The following is a 22,136-nucleotide window of genomic DNA, read 5'->3' on the forward strand; positions in this document are numbered from 1 at the left end:
TAAATGGAATGTACAACTTCAGACCTTTGGGTAAAACTGAAAACTCCCATCTTGCCTGAAACCATCATGTGAATAAGTGGTGCAGAAAATGGAATGTTTTACATCTCAAAAGTGCAAATGAACCACAGAGCCAATAAAATGCTTCAAGTCACACCATATATCTATATATAGATTTTTTATATATATATATATATATATATATATATATAGACATATATACACTAGATATATCTATATACATTTATGTATACACACACATTTATAGATTATATATATGTATCTATAGATATCTATAGATATATCTATAGATACATATATATAAAATGTGTGTGTGTGTGTATACATACACACTCGCATGCACATAAATATATAGGCCTGATCAGGAGAGTTGTCAGGTTTAGAGGATGTCCATTTCTAAGTGGTTACTGGACAAAATATTGTCAAACTCTGTGCGGAATTCAGGGTAAGAGCTGTATGTACATCGTACTTCAAGTGTGGCTCCACAGGTATGGGCAACAGGCCTTCTGTTGAGTCCACTTTCACCATTGAAGCATACGAGAATTTTGTCAACACAGATGACAGAGGAACCAGTCCAGAAACGCAGGATTTTTTCAGCTTTGGTTTGATCAGCATTTTTCACATAACGTTGAAGATAGTTAAAGGTTGCTTGCTCCCCCTGAGACAACACCGTCTTGGTTGTTTCAAGCAGTTGCAACACTCTTTTGCCTGTGGCCTTCTTTGAATCATACAAGGACAACACACTTTCCTTGTCCGGTAATTTGTAATGCACAAGATGCAATATTGTGGCGAAACAATCAAGAATATATTTGGGCTCTTGTAGAAGGGCTTTATGAGCCATTGTTTCAATGGAAGGCTGTAAGATATTCTTTGGCGGGAGGCAGTGGGAACCCATCCTTGTAAATATGTCAAGCAAGTCCTCTTCATCACTTTCCTCCATTGTGCCCTGGAGGCCCTTCTCAACTGCTGACCTCTCAATGGGAGGAAGGTAGTTAAGGAATGATGAAATTAGGATGTCTCGATCAACTGAGTCAATGCCATGGATGCAAGCTAACACGAAAGCCTTTGATAGCCTCACTGGCATGACACCATGGTCTAATAATCCTTTCACCCAGATCCGCCCAACCGCTTGCCATTCAGCCTCACAGAAATCTGGCCTGAGCCTTGGAACCCGCTCTGTTTCCCCTTCACACTGTTCAAGAAATTGTTCCCAGAATGCACTGTAAGCCTCCCTTGACACACCAGCATCGTCAATAGCGTTTTCATTTACAAACTTAATCTTTAAATTGAATTCCATTATGCTGCAGTCCATAAACACAGACAAAAGATCATCAACAACCTTGATCCTACAAATGGCTGCACGCCATGGTGTCCTTGGATCTCCTAGATTGTTCGGTGAGGTTGAAGGGGATAGCGGACTGCTTGAAATTGAGAACAAGTCTTGCGGTAAACGATGTGTTCCACTGTCCTGTAAGAATAAAACATTTAAAAAAACATGAAAAAGGTAGCAGAGGTGAAATATGAACTCAACCCAACTGTTTTTCTCGAGCAGTTTCAAACAGCAATCGCTGCTGCATGCAAAGTGCTGTACATGGAGCAACTAACATATACAACAGTAAAGCAATACATCAGTAACAAAGATGGTAGATAGCGCCAAACAGTAAAACTAAGATCAAATCTGAGTCAAATGGCAAAGAATACAACTGAGTTTTGAGGTGGGCTTTAAAGATGAGCACCAAGGGGGAGGTCAGTGGGAGGTCATTCCAGAGAGAGGGACCAGCAACGGAAAAGGCTCGATTCCCTCTGAGCCTCCGTTTTGTTCTAGGTACTTCTAATAATGTCTGTTCCGCAGACCTCAGGCGCCGGGCAGGTGTGTAGGGGCGGATGAGCTAAGAGAGGTGATTGAAATGTTGCCGGGTCCTATAAATGCCTGGCAAGGACCAACAAACTACGGAAAGCACTCAAGGGAAAATTGCAGTTCAAGACTAACATTAAAGTGAGCTGTGTCAAATGATTTCATGGAAGGTATTTTTGAAATTATATATAGTATTTTGGTTTGTGGTCCGCCCGGTGGTCCAGTGGTTAGCGCTTCAACCTCAGTGCAGAGGTCGTGGGTTCGATCCCGGCTGCCTGTGTGGAGTTTGCATGTTTTCCCCGGGCCTGTGTGGGTTTTCTCGGGTACTGCGGTTTCCTCCCACATTCCAAAAACATACTTGGCAGGTTGATGGTACACTCTAAATTGTCCCCAGGTGTGAGTGTGAGCGCGGATGGTTGTTCGCAGAATAGCCTTCTGTTGGTCAATGGGAAACGGACAATACAGTATGCCAATTGGTTGCGTGTCGCCACGGATCACTACCATCCACTTGTTTCAGTGGGAAATGGGTATTATTATATTACTTAACAGTTGTGTAAAATCATTAAGTAGTTTAGAAAAAGCATTCAGGATTACTTGCAGTAGAGCTTACCTGTGCAGTCTGTGGTCCCTCCTCTTGTAGGGACTGTACAACTTGTGAAGCCAGTTCATTGTCAGAAGGTAACGGGAGTTGTGAAGCCTGTTCAGTCCCTCCATACATCTCAGTACTCTGAAGAATGAATTTAACAATGTGTTAAATGACAAATGTATGATTTTATGACCCATAAAATGTCTTAGCCTGTTTGAAGACTGTTATTTACAGTACACTGCAAGTCTTTCCAAATGGACATTTTACATCTCTTTATCATCCTGTCTCCCACCTCCCCACAGAACAAACAAAAAATCATTTGGAAGTTATAGTAATTCCATACTGATTTTAAGAAATGTCAAAACAGAAACAATATATTTCAGAAACAGAGAAGTACAACTATGTACTGTCATTAATTAGCTGAGTATTTCACACTCAAATACCTTGTATGTATTTTAACACCCGCGTTAGTATTTCTACCTTACCCCAATGGTTACTGCCGCCTCATCCTGATCTATTATAACAAGGCTGTCATCTGGATCCCATACAACTGTATCTGCTTCTTCAAATGTGTCATAACAGATGGACTCCATCTCTGTTTGTGAGGAGGCATTGGGAACTGCTCTGTTTAGGTCAATAATGTCAAAGCAAGCGTCAGAGAAATCTTTGGAATTTGGCAGATTAATCCAAACGGCATCCTGTTCATTTGTGTTGATGTCCTACCCCTCGCCAATGTCTGTTTCATTATTTGTTGTTGGCGTTGAATGAGACGGTTGGGGTTTTCCTGCCCCTTCTGCTGTTCCAGTCTCCGTAATTCCTTTTTGTTTTTTGAATCTTGCTTGCAAATGCAGACTCTGAAACAAATACAACAAAGACATGTTGTGCAAACTATACAGATTAGGATTAAACTTCAGAACCAGTTTAAGATTGTTGTTAATTTTCCCTCAGATGCATTTTTAAGCAAACACTTCACGACTGTCCGTGTTTTATGTTATGTGTTGTGTTTATTATTTTACTTTATGTTAACTGTTTTGTTGAGCGCTTTGTTACAGCTGCTACTGTTGTGAAAGCGCTATATAAATCAGGATGTATTTTATTGTATTGTGAACATGTTCATTGCTGGGACACAATGTTTTTAAATTTTTGAAATAGCAAAATGACTTCACTTCTGTTTTACTTCAATCCAACATGACAAAAATTGCACCAAATGGCACAAACCTGTTTTCCGATGTCACTGTCAGACGAGTGTCCATCATTTGCATCAAGATGAGATCCATCTTCAAGACTCTGTGAACTTTCTCCCACCACGTTGGGAACAGATAAAGGAGCTTCACTGCATTCACCCGGTTGACATGTTGGAGGATTTTGTTTTGTGGAAATGTAAAATCTAAGAAGCTTCAATTTGGTCTTTTCGTAGAGTCTGCCAACCGTTTCATCGAGAGCAATCGGATTTCTTTTAAAATCGCAGACCTCAAAAGTAAAGTCACCAACTGGTCCTTTTTTTGAGCTTCCATCTGGGAAAAATAGCTCTTTTCCCAACTCCAAAATCTGAGCCACAGTAGCTGTTTTTCTCATGTTGGCATGCCTTGTTCCTCCACCATTGCTTGTCCTCACTTGATAGAATTCATTTCTATCAAAATGGAGCCACCCAATTTCAATCTTCCTGTTAGGCTTTTCAGCAGAAACATTTTTAAATCTTGCCATTTTTTGTTGACAAAAGCAAAGGACAGCTATTCGATCACCATAGGAAGTGATATATTTGACCATTTGCTCTTCAGTCATCAGAGAAATTACCTCCATGTCAACCTGCAAAGATAAATTGTGAGAATGAATACTTGAAATTTTGACTTGATTAATAATAACTTTTAACAAATGTAACATGAGTGATGGTACAGAGCAGTCATCATTATTTGTATTCAATATTACATAATATAATAATAATAATACATCAGGAAGCAGCAGCACATTTACTAACTGTGATGTCTTTTTAGAATTGTGTTACATAAAGTCATTATTGTAAGAACTAAGAACATCAACAGTACAGGTAGAGTATATAGAAATGCTAGCTTCACTTTCCCTGAAATGCTAGCTTCACTTTCCCCGCCAAGTTAGTTTCTCACTGTATTTGGAGGCCTGCATGACAAATTACTACTACGATGACTACTACTAGGATTAATAATAATAATAGAATTTATGTAATGCTTTTCTTACTTCTCAAAAGAATCAAACGGTTTGCACTACAGTAGTGTATTTACAAAACAGAAAATTAACAGTAGAGAAAGTGGAGTGTCGGAGCCAGTGTCCATTTTGCTATTGCTACGCTTATTATGTTAGTGTATGGGTGTATGCCCACCTTGTCGCTTTTCATGCGCGTAATGTCCACCTGAGCGACATTTCTTGATCGCAAGAAGTTTTCCAAGTCCTCCTCCATTATTCTCTCCCCCTCCGATGTCGTGTGTAGTCGCTCAAATTAGCCGCGCACGACAGTCAACATTCGCCAAGCTGACCCGGAAGTAGATCAACGCGCAGGAAAAGAACACACTCCATAACTGTTGTCTGCGTTTACACGTACGATGACCCGAAAGCACGTACGATGACCCGGAAGCACGTACGATGACCCGGAAGCAGGTCAACGACCATTAAAAATAAATAAATAAAGTATTGCGAGATCTCGCAATCCTTCTTTGCGAGATCTCGCATTACTTTGCGAGATCTCGCAATCTTTCATTGCGAGATCTCGCATTACTTTGCGAGATCTCGCATTACTTTGCGAGATCTCGCAAAGTTTTTTTTTTCCTTCCATGTCCCCTTAGGGGCTCCGTACACTCCTGATGCATTTGCGGCAATTTCAACAATTTTGTGCTTGAACTGACCAACCCCCTCCATTTATCTGAAGGGTCTTCCTTTTGCTGCTGACTGTTTTCTCAGCCTTCTCCGCCATTGTTCTTTGCACGTAATGTTTTTTTTGTTTTTTTAAAGAAAGAAAATTGTGCCATTTTCCACCTTTTGATAGCATATAGGTGGGATGAGACTGACCAGTGCAGCCATAATGCAGTCACAACAGCTACCGTACACACATCTCCAATTTACATCCACACATCAAAGAGGCCTAGGTCAGATTTGAAAAAAAAAATCTATAATGTACACAAAAAAAATGTGATACATATCTTTGTCACGTTGGTGGTGGCGGACCCCAAAAAGCAGGCAGGAGGCAGGAGCCGGGTGAACTTGACGAGTTGTATTAAAATACTCAGGAAACGAAATCCAGAACACCTAAAGTCTGGAAAACAAAACGAATCCAAAGTAGCAAACAAAACCTAAGACTGAAAACAAAACATGACACGTGCACACAGCAACACACAACAATGACACCACACTGAGTTATCGTGCGGGGAGTCCTTTTATACAGACAACTAATGACACAATGACCAACAGGTGTGCAGTTGCAGGCGGAGCCCTGCAGTGCCACCTGTTGGTCACAAACAGAACCATGACAATCACAAGATTGACCTGCAGTACGAACATAGCCTACTTGAGTGCCAATTTGTAAACGTTTGTAGTCGTCACTATTTTTGTTTCATTTAAATTCAAGTGGGCAGCTGCTGCCAAATATATCACCTTAGCAAGATGGGATTGCGACAGTCTCATAAGTCAAGCACACTGTCGAGGAAACAAAAAGTACTCACCATTGTCTTGAATTGTGAATGAAAGACAAACGATGAGCATTTCATAACAAGGACTTGGGAGTTACATTCTCAAGAGACCTGCATCAACAGTAACATTGATGAGCGGCATCTTGCAGACACGTGCCTTTATTATTCTTAAGAAAATCTGACACCACTTTGATCTTAAATCTTATTCATTCATTCATTCATTCATCTTCCTAACCGCTTGATCCTCACTAGGGTCGCGAGGGGTGCTGGAGCCTATCCCAGCAGTCTCCGGGCAGTAGGCGGGGGACACCCTGAATCGGTTGCCAGCCAATCGCAGGGCACACAGAGACGAACAACCATCCACGCTCACACTCACACCTAGGGACAATTTAGAGTGTTCAATCAGCCTGCCATGCATATTTTTGGAATGTGGGAGGAAACCGGAGCACCCGGAGAAAACCCACGCAGGCCCGGGGAGAACATGCAAACTCCACACAGGGAGGCCGGAGCTGGAATTGAACCCGGTACCTCTGCACTGTGAAGCCGACGTGCTAACCACTGGACTACCGGGCCGCCCCATCTTAAATCTTATTTTAAATATTATTTTCGTTGTCTTGATTATATTTGTCTCAAAGCCTTTTAGGCAGCGGGAGTGTGCTGTTCAGGCATGCTCAAAAATTAAACCGATTTTAGGAAACCCTCGAAGAAAAGCAGTCAAAATTGAATTCCGGTGCCAATTCAGTCACATTACCAGAAATCTAGTGGGTGCACAACCTCAGGCACTATAGTAGCTTGCATTCTCTACGAAAACAGTTTTAAAATAGGCCATTCATTGAATGTGCGCCTTATACTCCGAAGCGCCTTATAATGTGGAAAGTATGTGGTGCAGATCCAAATTTGGATCGTTCAGACTGGCGGACAACGTCATCGATTGTGTAACTACAGCTTTGTATCCGTCATTTAGGTCAACCTCAAAGACTTCTGGGAGAGCGGTGAGTGGGAGATCATTGACGCTCCAGGCTACAAGCATGACATCAAGTACAACTGCTGCGAGGAAATCTACCCAGACATCACTTACTCCTTCTACATCCGTCGACTGCCACTCTTCTACACCATCAACCTCATCATCCCCTGCCTCCTCATCTCCTTCCTCACAGTGCTGGTTTTCTATCTCCCGTCCGACTGCGGAGAGAAGGTCACGCTCTGTATCTCCGTCCTGCTCTCCCTCACTGTATTTCTACTCGTTATCACCGAGACCATCCCCTCCACATCTCTGGTCATCCCGCTGATTGGAGAGTATCTGCTCTTCACCATGATCTTCGTCACGCTCAGCATTGTCATTACGGTTTTCGTGTTGAACGTGCATTACCGCACCCCCATGACGCACACGATGCCCGGATGGGTGCGCTCGGTGTTTCTAAAAGTGCTGCCGAGGATTATGTTGATGCGGAGACCAACTGATGAAGACGGCAGCAAGGCTGGAGGGTTGGACGACAGTGGGGAGGCAGGAGGAGCTGGAGGGGGAGGAGGAGGCAGAGGAGCCAAGAAGAGGAAGAATAACTTGACGCAGGCAAGAGTTCCTTCATCCATTTGTGCATAGACGGGAGTGTCATGTCACAACGTGTCAAACAGAGGTACATCTGCCAAATAGAAGAAGTAAACCCAACTGATGACTGCTATTTGTTTCTTACATTTCCTATTCCAAACATGGTGCTTACTCCTACATTCCAAAAACATGCATGTTAGTTTAACCGAAGTCTCAATTGCCCATTGGTGTGGTTATGAGAGTGAATAGTTGTTTGTCGATTTGTGCCTGGCCTGGTGATTGACTGGCGAACAGTCCGGCATGTACCGCACTGCTTCCAGTCAAAGGTAGGCTGCAGCCCACCAAGTGGAATAGAAAATGGATGGATGGATTTTACCTGCTTACGTAACGTTGAATCAGTGTGTAGAATGTGTGGTGCACAGCCATTTCTGCTCCAATCCAAAGACAAAACAGAGAGCAACAACAATAAACATGATAGCTACATGCCTAAAATTGCCGGGAAAAAGGTAAAACCCGGTGGTGCTGGGTCCAATGCTGAGTTTCTTATATGTACATTAGGATGAGGATTTGAACCAGTTCAAGATTTGTTGGTTCAGGATTTTGAACCACCAAGGGGTTAAAAACTACTCAAACCGCAAAGTAAAAGCTACCAAGGAAATGAGTTACCAAGTCATCACACAGTATAGCTGTGGTTTAAAAAAACCCCAAAATATTTCTTTTTAAACATTTTCTGCTGAGAAACAATATTCCCTGGTCAGGGGTTACCACAACTAGCCGCTCGCATGATGGGCCCTATTTTTGTGCCCAGCAAAAGTCTCGGGCTAAGCAGTCAACTTTATCCATGGGTAGATTCTTCTTTCCTTTGGTAGTGCATTCATATCGGTGAAATACCTAAATAGGTAAAAAGAGCTGACCTTGCGGACGATGTTGTTGGCCATGCATGTGATGTGTACATTTAGAGACCGCCATGCACCCCTCCAAGTTGTACAGCGGGGTACTATTAAAATAGCTTTAAGATTGTAATGATAATAATTGGTTCAATGAGCCCTGCGATTGGCTGGCAACCGATTCAGGGTGTCGCCCGCCTACTGCCCGGAGACAGCTGGGATAGGCTCCGGCACCCCCCGCGACCCTAGTGAGGATCAAGCGGTTAGGAAGATGAATGAATGAATGAATGAATGCATGAATGAATGAATGAATGAATGAATGAATGAATGAATGAATGAATGAATGAATGGTTCAATGAATTGACTTCGACAATGACTCGGCTATCCCCCACTTTTGTGAGTACAATAACATCCTGCCACACATGTCTGCGGAGCTCAGAATCTGTCTGCCAGCGCCCTGTTTAAATCCACAAAAATCGCATTACACCATCTGCGCTACCATTACGCTTGGTTTTACAGAGTCTAAAATCTTGTTGACTTTTTTTCACCAAAATCACAGATGCGCCAGGGGCACGGCAGCCCCGTCTGCTGAAGCACCCTGTTCGCCACATACCCCCTCCAGCCACCACCAAAATATTACATTAAATTGACAACAACTTTCCAAAATGGTGAACAGCTTCAGCTCATCAGCACACCTAAATCCAATCCTCAAAATAATTAACCCAACCTGCTCGAAATCCACAGCTACTCATTAAGTGGGTTAGGAACAACACCCGACATTTTAAATTCACTACTACACATTTGTAAAACTCTGATTTTGATGGTGTGTTCAGAACAAAAGAACGTTTCTTTACTGCAGCCAGCAGTTGAGCTGCAGACTGAGCTTGACTGAGAAGTCGATTTGCATCCCCTTTGACATAAAACCTCTTTGACAGATATTGGTTTGTTAAATTGTTACACAGTCCTCTGGTAGATGTCAAATAACCTCATGAATGTGATTTATCTCTGATGTGGGAAGAGCTCGTGGTGCCTGCTATGGAAAAGTGGTGAACATATCAAAACCATTCATATTTTTTGTATGCATTTCGTCTTCTCACAACTACACACTCAATTTGAGTATTTGAGAGCATACTTGCGATACAAAAGTTATTCTTCAGTCTTCTCAGAGTGCTGTCAAATTCTAATTAACCACACTGTTGAAAATATGTTTATTTTTGAACGGATTATTAAGAGACTGAACTTTTATTTTTTATTTTTGCTTTCCAGCAAGTTGGCGGGGGTTCCCTAAATTGTCTGGAGTTTGGGGACACGACATTGTCCTCCATGGAAGGCTGCGCTGGGAAAAAATGCTCTTGTCCCTGCCAGCACGGGAAAGAAAGTCCTGAATCGACAACAACTGTAAAAACGACACGTCAGCCGAGTCCACAGAGCATAAATTCAGTCATGGCCTTCTCTGTTGTGTCACCCGAGATTAAGCAGGCCATCGAGAGCGTCAAGTATATCGCTGAGAACATGAGAAGCCGAAACGAAGCCAAAGAGGTCAGTTGTTATCCTTTGTGGCCGACACAAGTGAACTCTGTCATCACTGTAGAGATGTCATGTCTGTGCTTAAAATTATGGATGCATGAAAATGAAAACCCCCCAAAAAGAGGAAACCAAAATAAAAAAACAGAAAAAAGAAAGAAATTATAATATTGTCCCTTTAGACTCCCCTAAAATTCCTCGAGTGGATCCTTTTTGCACGTTGCCAAATTTGTGAACATTACTTTTTTTTTTTTTTGGAAGTACTGTATGACTCAGGACTCTTTCATGTGTGGATATACGTAAATCTGATATGTATCGTATGCTCAGGTCCAATCGGGTCATCAAAAGGCAACAAAACAAGCAGGTGCCAAAAGCAATAGTTGACGAAGGAGAAGAAAAGAGTCAGTAGTACAAAGAAGATGCTATAGAACTGATGATGATATGAGGGAACTGGTCAGTTCAATGATAAAATGCCAAACCAACCACCATTTTCTAAAGTTTGTAGTAATTATATTGCTAGTTTCTCAAATTACAAAAATCTTTCAGACCGAAAACGACATTTCAATATGGGCATATTTTCTGAAAAAATTCCCGAAGGCCACCCCTCTCTTGACAAATCTAAGAGCAGGATTTACGATACATAAAAATATATACGTATCACATTTCACAGTTTTGTTAAACTTTTAGACAGGTGTAACATTCTAGGAAATATAATTGTCATAATTTTAGAATTAAATCGAATAGGAAATTCAATTTGGACACTTGATAAACCCTGCAGCGTTTTAGAGGGAAAATATGTACAGCACGGCACACAAACGCCATACATAATGTATGAAAGCAAAAACACACTTAGGAGAGCTCTGCTTGATCTCAGAACACAAATGTTGCAGATTCCAGCCTGTCCCAAAACAATACAATCATGTTATTTATAAACACACTTCTTGGAATTGAATCGTTTTTCCCTACTCACTCTTTCAGTTAAAAATGCAGCAGCAAAAAATACCCCATAGGAGAGTAAACTTCGGGAATGCAAAATGGTATTCATCATAACAGCTATGCCAAAGCACTTCTAGTGACACTCTGATTTTCAGCATAGAAGTGTCTGTTAAGTTGTGCATTTTCAGTGAAACAACAAGAAAATTTCAACTCCTTTATTTTTAAAATCATAACTGAAATCTTTTCCGTCCTTTTGCCCCTTCTCTGACTCGCAGGTGGAAGATGACTGGAAGTATGTTGCCATGGTGATTGACAGAATCTTCCTATGGGTATTTGTGACTGTGTGTGTCCTGGGGACAGTGGGCCTCTTCCTTCAACCCCTTTTTGGATTTGTCTCATAACCCCTCAACGATCAGCGTTTACTGTGACCGCGATTGGACCATTCTGAAAAAAAATGACCCATTTGATGACAAAACAATTGACTCAAAGAGCACTCGTTGATCGTTTTATTTTTTTTGCCTTTTGCATAGAGCAGCACACATTTTTAATGCCTTAATTTTATTGTATACACCTGTTTTAGGCTGGCGCCTGTGTTGTTGAAACCTGAGACAATAATACTTCAAATGGCGGTGCGAGTCCCCACTGGCTCTACCGATCATGTGTGTATTCGAATTCTTAAGTGTACGTAATTTATTATATAAAACAGTGTTGAATCCCTTGAGGTGTAATTCAATTGACACTGTTTGACAGCCTCGACAGTAGTCAGGAAGCAGACTTAGCATTTGTCCAACCATTTCTTTTTGTCTGCAACAGCACTGCGATTCCAAAGTCATGAGCACAAAGTGATTCCTCACATTCCCAAAAACTCACTCATTTGTTATGCATTTTACAACAACCTGTTGCCCCATTGTGGGGCTCCTGTCCTTGTTGCTAAAAAAATGCTTGAGTGCTGACGCTGACTCGGCTATACTACGATGAGCAGCAAAAGACACACCGAGGAAAGCCGACAAGAGGAAAACACACAATTTAAGGATGGAGGCATACGAGCTGTCAGTGAAGCATCTCGCCAACCACCACTAAGTTAGCATACATGAAGGTCACGTGTGTTTTTTTTTCCCCCTTTCGTCCTTTTTGAGGCATACTGTTTTAAATGGTTAAACAGATTTCAACAATGTGGAAAAAAAATGTGAGCCTGATAATTCTGGTGTGCAGAAGTAGCTTCGTTGAAAAACTATTTAATTGACTTCAGTTCATATTTTTCTCTCAATCACTTTGATTGGAGTACATAATCATTACACACTCATCGCCTTTCTGAGTCATTTTCATATAGACGTCAGATTTGTGACGGTACTAGCTTGGTACTAGCAATTAATGAATAAGGGCAGGCTGTTCTTTTTTTTTTGTAATTAAAATCCATGTGTTTCTAAATGTTCACAATGATTAACATTCCACATGTTAATTGGTTTACCCTAGAAAATATTGAATCCAATGTACTTGGTTGCTTGCTCCCAAAATAGCATTGCATTTAATCATCAAGGAATAGTTTCTAATTCGGTGCTAGTTAATTCTTGTTTTGCTTACCACTTTGGATTATGGACTTTTGATGCTTTGTGAGAAACAGCAGTCAGGATTGCCAATAATGTATGGTAATGAAATGTGCGGTTCTGACTGCAGAGATCCAATTGAATTGGGCCTTTTTGATACACTGTATAAAGGGTTTCTAAAATGTGTTTTCCCTTTTTAATGGGTTGATTCTGAAAAACAAATAAATGTAATATTTCGCCATTGTGATTTCTTGTTGGCCTATACAACCTACAAAGGAGGTAGTGTTGATGAAGTTTGGGCATTTATTGGAAGTATGCATTTCATTCATTCATTCATCTTCCAAACCGCTTTATCCTCACTAGGGTCGTGGGGTGTGCTGGAACCGATCCCAGCTGTATTCAGGCATTAGGCGGGGGACAACCTGAACCGTTTGCCAGCCAATCACAGGGCACACAGAGACGAACAACCATCCATGCTCACACTCACACCTAGGGACAATTTAGAGCATCCAATCAGCCTGCCATGCATGTTTTTGGAATGTGGGAGGAAACCGGAGCACCCGGAGAAAACCCACGCAGGCCCGGGGAGAACATGCAAACTCCACACGGGGAGGCCGCAGCAGGAATCGAACCCGAAGCCGCCGTGCTAACCACTGGACTACCGGGCCGCCCCGGAAGTAAGCATTTAGCAGGGATAATAATTTACGCATGTGCAGGATTAATAATTTCTCTGACATTACAATAGTTCACACACAATTTCAAGACAAGAAGCAAGGTAAGAAAACAAATGCAATGAGATGACATTTGACATATTCAACACAGATATGACTTATTGGGAGACATACAGTACTTCTCTCTTTTTAAAAGGGAAGTCAAGTATAAAAAAACAATTAAAAAATCTTGACAATATGTTCTATGTGCCCCTTTTGTCTAAACACGGTATTCTGATTACTATTGCGTTAACGCAACAACTGACATACATGGCTTACCTGATTTTTGGGGTTTGGTCATGTGACATTCACAAGCTGGGTCCTTGGGCGCTGTGATCTCATTTTCAGTCGACAGCAAGTGGCAGCACAAGGCAGTACGGCATTCCCCTGAGATGATAAAAAAAATGGTGAATTTTTCTTTCTGCTTAATTCATATTCCGCACACTCAATATCAATCAGAATACCGTGTTTAGTCTAGTGGGTCTGCCTAGAACATATTATTGTAAAGAACGGGGTTTTATTTCTCCTTAAAGTGCAAAACAGGAAAGCAGATGCTTATGACTAAGAAAAGTAGGAGTTGTTGAGTAAGTGGGGGAACACTCACAATCAGACAAATTCAGCTCATATACGTACATTTATATAATTTATAAAAATAATACAATAGACAGCTTATTAAAATGAATTCATCAACAAATCTTGTATAAAGAGAGTTCCAGATAATATACAAACACTTGTCGAACATTCTCTTCACTCTTTTGCTTATATGGAGGCGGTGCTGATTTTTTTTCTCTCCCCTTGCTGAGATATCAATTTCTTTTCTGAGTACTGGGGGAGGAAGAGGTAGGAAAAGAAGAAAGCCAGAGAATGCTCTCCACAACAGCAGGGAGGTGTTTTCTTTGATAGCTAGCAGAGGTAGGGAACAATCACATTTTTCATGCGTTGTTTCTCCCAGGCCCACTTCTAATGGAACAGTGGGAGGAGAATGCAGAGTGAACACTTTGGCATTAGTGTGTGATTTCACAACTAAATTTATCCAACTGAATTTGAACCCAGAATATTCCTCATGAATATACTTGCCGACCATAAAAGGACATCGCTCGCTGTTAATTGTTAATTTAACGAATTGCTCAAATGTTGCAACTCCGGTGTTCAGTGATATTTATTCTCTTTTAAATGAAAAAAAAAAAGAAGCGTGACATGGAAAAACTTTAACAAAACAGTTCTTAAATATACTTTTGGGATGAAAAATCTGTTGTCTGTCTCTTATCTGAATGTTTACATCATCTTAAACAAAGTTGTTACTGGTGTAACCTGTTTTTTGACTATTTTGTGTGGATTTTTACAGTGCGGGTCAAAATGACCCACAACATAATCAATGTGATTTTTTTTTCAACACCATATGAGGGTTAAGTTGCCAGGAACAGTTTGTAACATGAATAACTTCAAGTAAATTGTAACCCCGATAACCATGATCAGCGGTGTTTTGCACCACTTTGTTTCTGGTCAGCTGCATGCAGTATTATCTTCCAATTTCTATGAGTGCTTTAGACTGGAAAGTGACTTTTCAAACGTGCCCATCAATATGGCGTCCTGTGCTTGATTTGACTGATAATTTTGATTTTCGTAGTCCTTTGGCTGTTCCACTTTCAATTTTCACAATTGATTGGCACGTTCACCCGTGTGATGTAAAAGAGCTTTTCTTGTCCCGTTTTTTTTTTTTTTTTTTTGCATTAGCACTGTAATTCTCGTCATGCTCAAAGTAGGTGAAAAAGTCTCATCGGAAATAGAGTGTGACATAACTGCACGGTGGGAGGACGGAAATGTATTAATATTTCTTGTGGACACCGTGTCGCTTTCTATCCTTCAATGGGGAAGTACCCCCCCCCCCCCCCCCCCCCCACCAACCCCCTTCGACAGCGGCGGTCTCTTCACCGGGACTCACTCGCGACAGGACACCATCGGGGGAGCGTCTTCACAACATCGGAGTGAAGACGTGGCGGATTTAAATTGAACGTCAAGGTAGCGACATTTCTGGTTTGTGGAGAAATCTGGTTTGAAATCGGTTGACTTATCAACTGTCAAACGCACGATGAAGTTTGTGCTGCTCATGTTGTGGTCGCTCCTGACTGCGGAAAAGCTTGCCGTACAAGGTAAGAATGTAGTGTGTAATTTGTAGGTTTGACAAGTGCGACCCCTATGTCGGCATTTCACATCACGTAACGTGTTAATGAACTTTTTGTGATTAACATTCAACATAAGAATGGCATATTTCTTTTGACTCAATAGCACACTGTTGATCTTTTACCAGCATCTGTGTCCACCCCGACGACCTTAATGACAGTTTCTGTGCGCTATCTGGTGTTGCACATATTGTAATCTGTAAGTGTGTTTCCTGACAAACTGGTTGACTGACAGGCAAGAGGATCATGACAGCTGGTTTTACCTCCATATGCTAACACCCACTGTGGTCCAATCAATATGCTGCCCTTCACCTCTGTGCTAAATCAAACAAACACATAGTCAAATAAGGCAAATGAGGCAGGAAACAGCGTCTTTGAATTTGCCGGGCCAAAAGTTAGAAATAGAAATAGAAAATAAAGAAGATAGCACAATGTCTTTGCATGCCAGGAATGTTACATTCTCCTCCACCATCACACTCAGCACCGGTTCTCCTCACGGATGTGTACTGAGCCCCTGTTGTTCACGCTCTACACATTTGACTGCTCTCCGACTCTTATTAGCGGTCCAGTTTGCGGAAGGTTTTTAACATGATAACTATCAAACCATTCTAGGAAATGTTCATTTACTCGAGCCACAAGCAATTCACTCTGAGCATGGAAATTGCCAGAATTGGACTGAGTAAGAATCGCTTCCTTGTTTTTCAAAGTCTCGTAGATTTGAGTCTTTCCAACTCCAGGCGATTCGTTTAATAAGATACTTATCACTTTCCCTTCCATGGTCATTACTCTCTGCCTTTTTCTTCGTCTTCCCTTCCCTCGCTGTGCTCTGCAACTTGAAGTAACAGTGCCACCTGGTGTTGAAATACCTGTCATTACAATTCCAAACAAAACGAATGCAATCAAACCTTAATTGTGCACCAATCTTCAGTGGGCCGGATTAAAAAGGCCAACGGGCCGGATCCAGCCCGCGGGCCATAGTTTGCCCAACCCTGGACTAGACCCATCATAGCAGATGCGACAATTAATCAATTAATGGAGGCTGAAATAACTGAAATGATGCTTAGTTATTAGTTCAACAATCAAACTTATCAATTACCATATTAATTTACTTCTATTTTGATAATCACTTAAGAGATCATGTTTAACTAAAAAATGTCCAAGCACTCAGAATTGTAGCATGTTAACAGGAAAGACTGTATTGTCTCATTTCATGAAAGCGGACTGGTTATTTTGTGTTGAATCAAAACCAAACATTTGCAAACATCTGCTACTACTTTAGAAAATAATGTTTGCCCATTTTCTGACATGTTACCTACTGACCCAGTAACTGAATCATGATCAATCTATGATTGTGCATTATTCTGCACTGTCAATGTGACATATTGTCCTGTTTTTGAATAAAGAGATGGAAATTCAAAAATGTTTCCTTGAATCAGATTCACCGATTAATGAAAAAAAAAGACGATACTTAAGTGATTACTATTAACATACCGTATTTTCCGCACTATAAGGTGCTTTGGAGGAAAAGGCACACATTCAATGAATGGCCTAAACTCTTTTCATATATGGGGCGCATCGCATTATAAGGCTCATAGAGTAGAAGCTACAAAAGTGATTGCGGTTACATTATGTCTCCACTTGATTCAGCTACACTAAAAGGGAATACAATACAATGCAGCTTTATTTTCGCATTTTCATGACCACTGCAGCTGTAACAAAGACCTTACAGAACATTTAAATTACTTCATGCAAGAAATCAGAATATTGGTCCATATACAAGGCGCATCGGATTATAAAGTGCACTGTCGGTTTTTGAGAAAATTGTATCTTTTAGGTGCACCTTAGTGTGCGGATAATACGGTAATTGGTAGTTGTAGCATTAATACCAAGAAATGTGGGAGAATTTGCAAACAGCCTTGTTTGGTTTGTGCATGACTGTGGTCCAGTGCGTAGCTAAAAGAAGCAGTTTAGAAAATGGATGGTTGGAGGCATGGAGCCTGTTATGTCCCATTATTTTTTTCCATTAAGTACCGGTATATGTTTCCCCATCTGTAAAAGGAATATGTTTCTGTGCTGTCTGTTCTGACTCCCCAAACCAATGCTCACCTCGCATTCCAAACCAAAGTCTTCTTCTTGTCGCTCTCAGACACCACCGGGAGGTCAATCGTCCAACTCTTTGCTGATCAGCTCTCTCCCCTCCACGTCTCTTGATGCGTGTTTGTCGCTGTGCTGCGGTACGAAGCACAAATGTCATATGTTGCTGAATATTCAGAGCTCTTGGGTTACCGCTGATTTACTGTGGCATCTTGTGTCGTGCAACTTCAGGACAATTACTGTGGAGCGCAGCTCGTGTCTCATGATTCTCACTGTCGTCTGCTAGGGGGCAACAGTGGAGATATTGTGAATCACAATCGGCCCAACAATTAGATAATGTCACGACGCAATTAGACATCACTTCCGCGTCTAACTTTCTTTCAATAAAACTATTTACGTCATTCACCATGGGAACAAAGCAGTTGGATTTAAGTGTGATTCTGTGCCATGTCTAAGTTTTGCCATGCTTGTTTACCCCTGTTTATGTATTTCCGATGAGTTGCGCTGCAGACGCACAGACTAAGATTACGTTCAAACTCCGAGACGTGATGTGCAATTTGGATTTATTGATAAATGCGATCTTTTTCAGATTATAAAAAATGAGCCCGACTTCTTAATGTGGATTTAACACGTCCGTGATGTGACATGCATGTGCAGAAATGACGATGTCGAGTGACGTGGTTCCCCCTCGCCCCCCCCCCTTCCCCCAAAAAATACCGTCACGTGCTGTAGTGTTTACATAAATAAATATGATCCCGCGTAGCTCCAATACTTGGTTCGGCGAGTAAGCAGCATCGCCGCACATATCAGTACTTCCTGCAGTCAAAAGAGGAAGATTACTTGTGGATAGATCATTACACAAACCAAACTTCCTTTCAAAGAGGGTATTCCAATTGCATTTATTTGACCAAATAATGATTGATTGTTTGATCATATAAACAACATGAAAGACAGAGAAAACAAAAACCAAAGAAAAAGATATCAATACATACCCGGAGCACCCGGAGAAAACCCACGCAGGCCCGGGGAGAACATGCAAACTCCACACATGATTAAAAATCATGATATCATGTTAATACACAAAAAGGGGATTTATTAATTTGCACCGGTATGTATGCCAAATAAGAACAAAAAACAGCGCTCCTCATATTCAGGTTAGAAAAGGGGTCTTATTTGTGTTCTTAAAAACCCAAATATGAGCATAGTCAGGTTTTTGCACGTTTAGATTATCGAAAGCATGTATACATAAACAGGTCCTGTGTTTAAACCTCATCTCAGGTTTTCCTGTGGTGATTGCATGCTCTCTTGTCTGTGTGGAATTTCTCTGGGTACTGTGGCTTCCTCTCACATTTCAAAAACATGCAGGGTCAGCTAACACAGTATCGCTCACAGTTTTGAATGTGTGTGAATTGTTGTTCTTCTATAACTGCACAGTGTTACATATATGCATCAATCCATCCTCTGCACCTTAGGGTGGTGGGTATCCCAGCAGACTTTAGTCGAGAGGTGGGGTACACCCGAAACTGGACTCCAGCCAGTCACAGAGCACAACTGGACAAAGAAATTGATAATTTAAAGTCTACAATTAACCTGTGCGTGCATGTTTTTGGAATGTGGTCAAAAAGCAGAGTAGCTAGAGACGCAGGCACGGGGAGATCATGCACACTCCATACGAGAAGGCTGAGATTTCCCACACACACTGAACTGGGGTGGATTTGCTCATGAGCCAGAAACCGTGCCACCCTGCACTAGCCTCTCTGTCTTTAAAAGAGGACAACACCACCATGTGATTTAGTCTGTTGACCCAAGAGAGCGGACGTCTCGAAGATTTCTCAAGAGGAGGCAGTCATCCTTTACCGGCTGTCTCTTGCTCAGCTTGAGCGTCACTCTTTAAATGACTGTTACGTCTTGTGCCTGACTTCACAGAGCAACTCGACTCTTCTCTCCCCTGGCAGTGCTTCTGTCTGGGGTGATCATGTCAGCATGATCGTTTTGTCAGCCTTGGGAACGTAGTGCTTTCCACTCGACCATGAACAGCTGTCAGTGCTGACAGTTTGGCTGCGTTTGCCCGGCACTGGCACTTCCTCATCACATCCTTCCCTTGCTTTTAAGACAATAGCAGACATTGAGGACAGCTACAAGTACCTCGGTATACCACAAACCAATGGCAACCTCGAACTGGCAACAAGGAAAGCGGCTACGGCAAAATACCTCCAGCGAGTGAGACAAGTCCTAAGAAGCCAGCTCAATGGCAAGAATAAGACCCGGGGCAATTAACAGCTATGCCCTGCCAGTGATAAGATACCCTGCAGGAATAATAAGGTGGCCAAAGGAAGAGATTCAGACCACGGACGTTAAGACCCGAAAGCTCCTGACCATGCATGGAGTTGTTCCATCCCAAATCCAGTACCCTGAGACTGTACGCAAGCCGAAAGGAAGGAGGCCGGGGACTAGTGAGTGTGAGAGCCACTGTCCAGGATGAAACATCCAAGCTCCATGAATACATCAAGGAGAAGGCTCCAACGGATGACGTACTCAGAGGATGTCTCAGACAATGGGGAACAGAGGATGAGGCGCTGGAAGAGGGACCATCATGGGAGGACAAGCCCCTACACGGGATGTACCACCGGAACCATAATTGAAGTGGCCGATCTCAAGAAGCCCTATCAGTGGCTAGAGAGGGCTGGCCTGAAGGACACCACAGAGGCACAGGAGCAGGCCCTGAGCACCAGAGCCATTGAGGCCCAGATATACCGCACCAGACAAGACCCAAGGTGTAGGTTGTGCAAAGAGGCACCTGAGACGATCCAACACATAACTGCAGGGTGTAAGATGCTGGCAGTGAAAGTCTACACGGAACGCCATAACCAGGTGGCTGGCATAGTCTACCGAAACATCTGTGCGGAGTATGGACTGGAAACCCCAAGGTCAAAATGGGATACACCTCCGAAGGTGGTGGAGAATGACAGACCGTGACCGCGGCAGTGACCCCCAAACTAGATGAGTGGTTGCAACAGATCCCGGGAACAACATCAGTCATCTCAGTCCAGAAATGTGCAGTGCTGGGAACAGCACGGATACTGCGCAGAACCCTCAAGCTCCCTGGCCTCTGGTCGAGGACCCGAGCTGAACGAGGGTAATGTGTAATGGTCTCGAGACTTCTATTATTATACTACTATTATCTATAATTTAAAATGTAAAAAAAAAAACCAAACGGTTTTTCTTTTTTACCATGGGCAGCCATGTGTGCTATATACTTCATGACTCTCGATATCTACGACGGTCATTGCAGCATTGCTACGGCAACAAATATAATTAATTTTGCATAGTACTACACTGATTGTTGCATAACGTGGTAATTTCCACATTCCATTCCCTCCTGTAACGAAATACTGACTACAGATGATGTCCTTTCCAGGATATTCCTTGATATGTATCTATTTTTTTGTCTTTCCTTACCGCAGGTGATCCCATTAATTGGAGAATACTTGCTCTTTATTATGATCTTTGTCACCTTCTCCATTATTGTAACCGTTTTCGTCATTAATGTCCATCACCGCTCCTCTGCAACTTACCACCCCATGGCACCCTGGGTGAAGACCCTTTTCCTTCAGAGACTCCCCAGGCTGCTGTGTATGCGGGGGCACACGGACAGGTAACGCAAAAACAATCCACACGTTATGTTTTGACTTGCATATAATAGCATGTAATTATGTATGCATCGCTTATAGATACCACTCCTCGGATATTGCCATAAGCAGCCATGAGCTGAAGCCTTGCAAGGGTATCGGAAAAAAACGGGCTCCCGGACAGCAGAGAAGGCCCCTGGGAGGGAAGGAGGAGGAGAATCAAGCCTGGCTTTCAATGCTGGAGAAAGCCACGCATTCTGTCCGCTACATCAGTCATCACATCAGAAAAGAGCACTTCAGCCGTGAGGTCTGTGGCTTTGAGGGATACTTTTGGATGCAATGAGGCATAGTGAGTTTCACGTGCTGTGGTCAGCTCGAATGTTAATAGCAAAATGAACAGAACTGTTTCGGATTATGGCTGTAATTGGGGTTTTCTATCCATACAGGTTGTACAAGACTGGAAGTTTGTGGCTCAGGTGTTGGATAGGATTTTCCTGTGGGCCTTCCTCACTGTGTCAATATTAGGAACTGTCCTCATCTTCACACCAGCCTTGCAGATGTACCTCAGCTCATCATAATGAACATATACGCACTTTTCTTCTGGAATTCCTGTTTTTCAGAGTGCAGTTAGAATAAAATTTACATTCATTTTTTGTTTTGTTTAAGTAAGTTCTACCCCCAAACTTGAAACCCCCATTTATTAATTAGCATGCACAAAATAATGAGGACAAATAGCAAGCGGCAGGTAAGAGTTGCATGAATCGTTTTAAACAGCAATTTACATACAGTGTATAAATGTCACCGATGCAATACTTAAAACCGTAGAACCAATACCATTCACCAATATATTGATTTGCATCCAACAGAGCCTGCTTGGCAAGGCGCTCACTACTCTGTAATTGTAATAATGTTTTTAATAAAAAGGTGTAATTGTCAATACTGAAAATATTCATTAAATTGAGAGTTGATAACTT

At 42.0% G+C, this 22,136-nt stretch overlaps 3 protein-coding genes across 5 annotated transcripts in view; 2 read left to right on the plus strand and 1 right to left on the minus strand.

Moving 5' to 3' along the window:
- Positions 1-12,790, plus strand: part of LOC127612590 (neuronal acetylcholine receptor subunit alpha-3-like) — a 34,904-nt gene extending 22,114 nt beyond the window's left edge. For both annotated transcript variants that reach the window (XM_052083312.1, XM_052083311.1), the window contains exons 6-8: positions 7,077-7,682; positions 9,812-10,084; positions 11,281-12,790. In XM_052083312.1, the coding sequence (XP_051939272.1) occupies positions 7,077-7,682; positions 9,812-10,084; positions 11,281-11,406 (1,005 nt within the window). In that variant the 3' untranslated portion in view covers positions 11,407-12,790. The remainder of the gene's footprint in view (positions 1-7,076; positions 7,683-9,811; positions 10,085-11,280) is intronic.
- On the minus strand, positions 334-3,067 carry LOC127612607 (uncharacterized). The gene is made up of 3 exons (XM_052083338.1): positions 2,945-3,067; positions 2,484-2,600; positions 334-1,486 (listed from the first exon to the last, which is right to left on the minus strand). Exons 1-3 carry the CDS (start codon positions 3,050-3,052, stop codon positions 398-400), a joined length of 1,314 nt encoding a protein of 437 aa, XP_051939298.1. The 5' UTR covers positions 3,053-3,067; the 3' UTR covers positions 334-397.
- An 8,018-nt stretch (positions 12,791-20,808) lies between the features above and the next one.
- LOC127612640 (neuronal acetylcholine receptor subunit non-alpha-3-like) lies at positions 20,809-22,136 on the plus strand. Of its 2 annotated transcripts, none has more exons than XR_007965893.1 (3): positions 20,809-21,188; positions 21,265-21,511; positions 21,609-22,136. XR_007965893.1 is itself a non-coding variant. In XM_052083391.1 (3 exons), exons 1-3 carry the CDS (start codon positions 20,965-20,967, stop codon positions 21,738-21,740), a joined length of 561 nt encoding a protein of 186 aa, XP_051939351.1. In that variant the 5' UTR covers positions 20,830-20,964; the 3' UTR covers positions 21,741-22,136. The 2 variants fall into 2 exon arrangements, 1 of the variants encoding a protein (XP_051939351.1); XM_052083391.1 differs by having other exon boundaries at positions 20,830-21,188; positions 21,265-21,469.

This window comes from Hippocampus zosterae, chromosome 13 (assembly GCF_025434085.1).
Source record: "Hippocampus zosterae strain Florida chromosome 13, ASM2543408v3, whole genome shotgun sequence".
In the NCBI taxonomy this organism is placed as follows: Eukaryota; Metazoa; Chordata; class Actinopteri; order Syngnathiformes; family Syngnathidae; genus Hippocampus; species Hippocampus zosterae.

Excerpts from the sequence above, each read along its gene's own strand:
- LOC127612607 (XM_052083338.1), bottom strand. The coding sequence starts at position 3,052 with ATGGAGTCCATCTGTTATGACACATTTGAAGAAGCAGATACAGTTGTA. Across the intron at positions 2,601-2,944 it reads AGGCGGCAGTAACCATTGGG|AGTACTGAGATGTATGGAGG; the intron begins GTAAGGTAGAAA and ends TTCATTCTTCAG. Across the intron at positions 1,487-2,483 it reads AGGGACCACAGACTGCACAG|GACAGTGGAACACATCGTTT; the intron begins GTAAGCTCTACT and ends TTATTCTTACAG.
- LOC127612640 (XM_052083391.1), top strand. The coding sequence starts at position 20,965 with ATGTATCTATTTTTTTGTCTTTCCTTACCGCAGGTGATCCCATTAATT. Across the intron at positions 21,189-21,264 it reads ATGCGGGGGCACACGGACAG|ATACCACTCCTCGGATATTG; the intron begins GTAACGCAAAAA and ends CATCGCTTATAG. Across the intron at positions 21,470-21,608 it reads AAGAGCACTTCAGCCGTGAG|GTTGTACAAGACTGGAAGTT; the intron begins GTCTGTGGCTTT and ends CTATCCATACAG.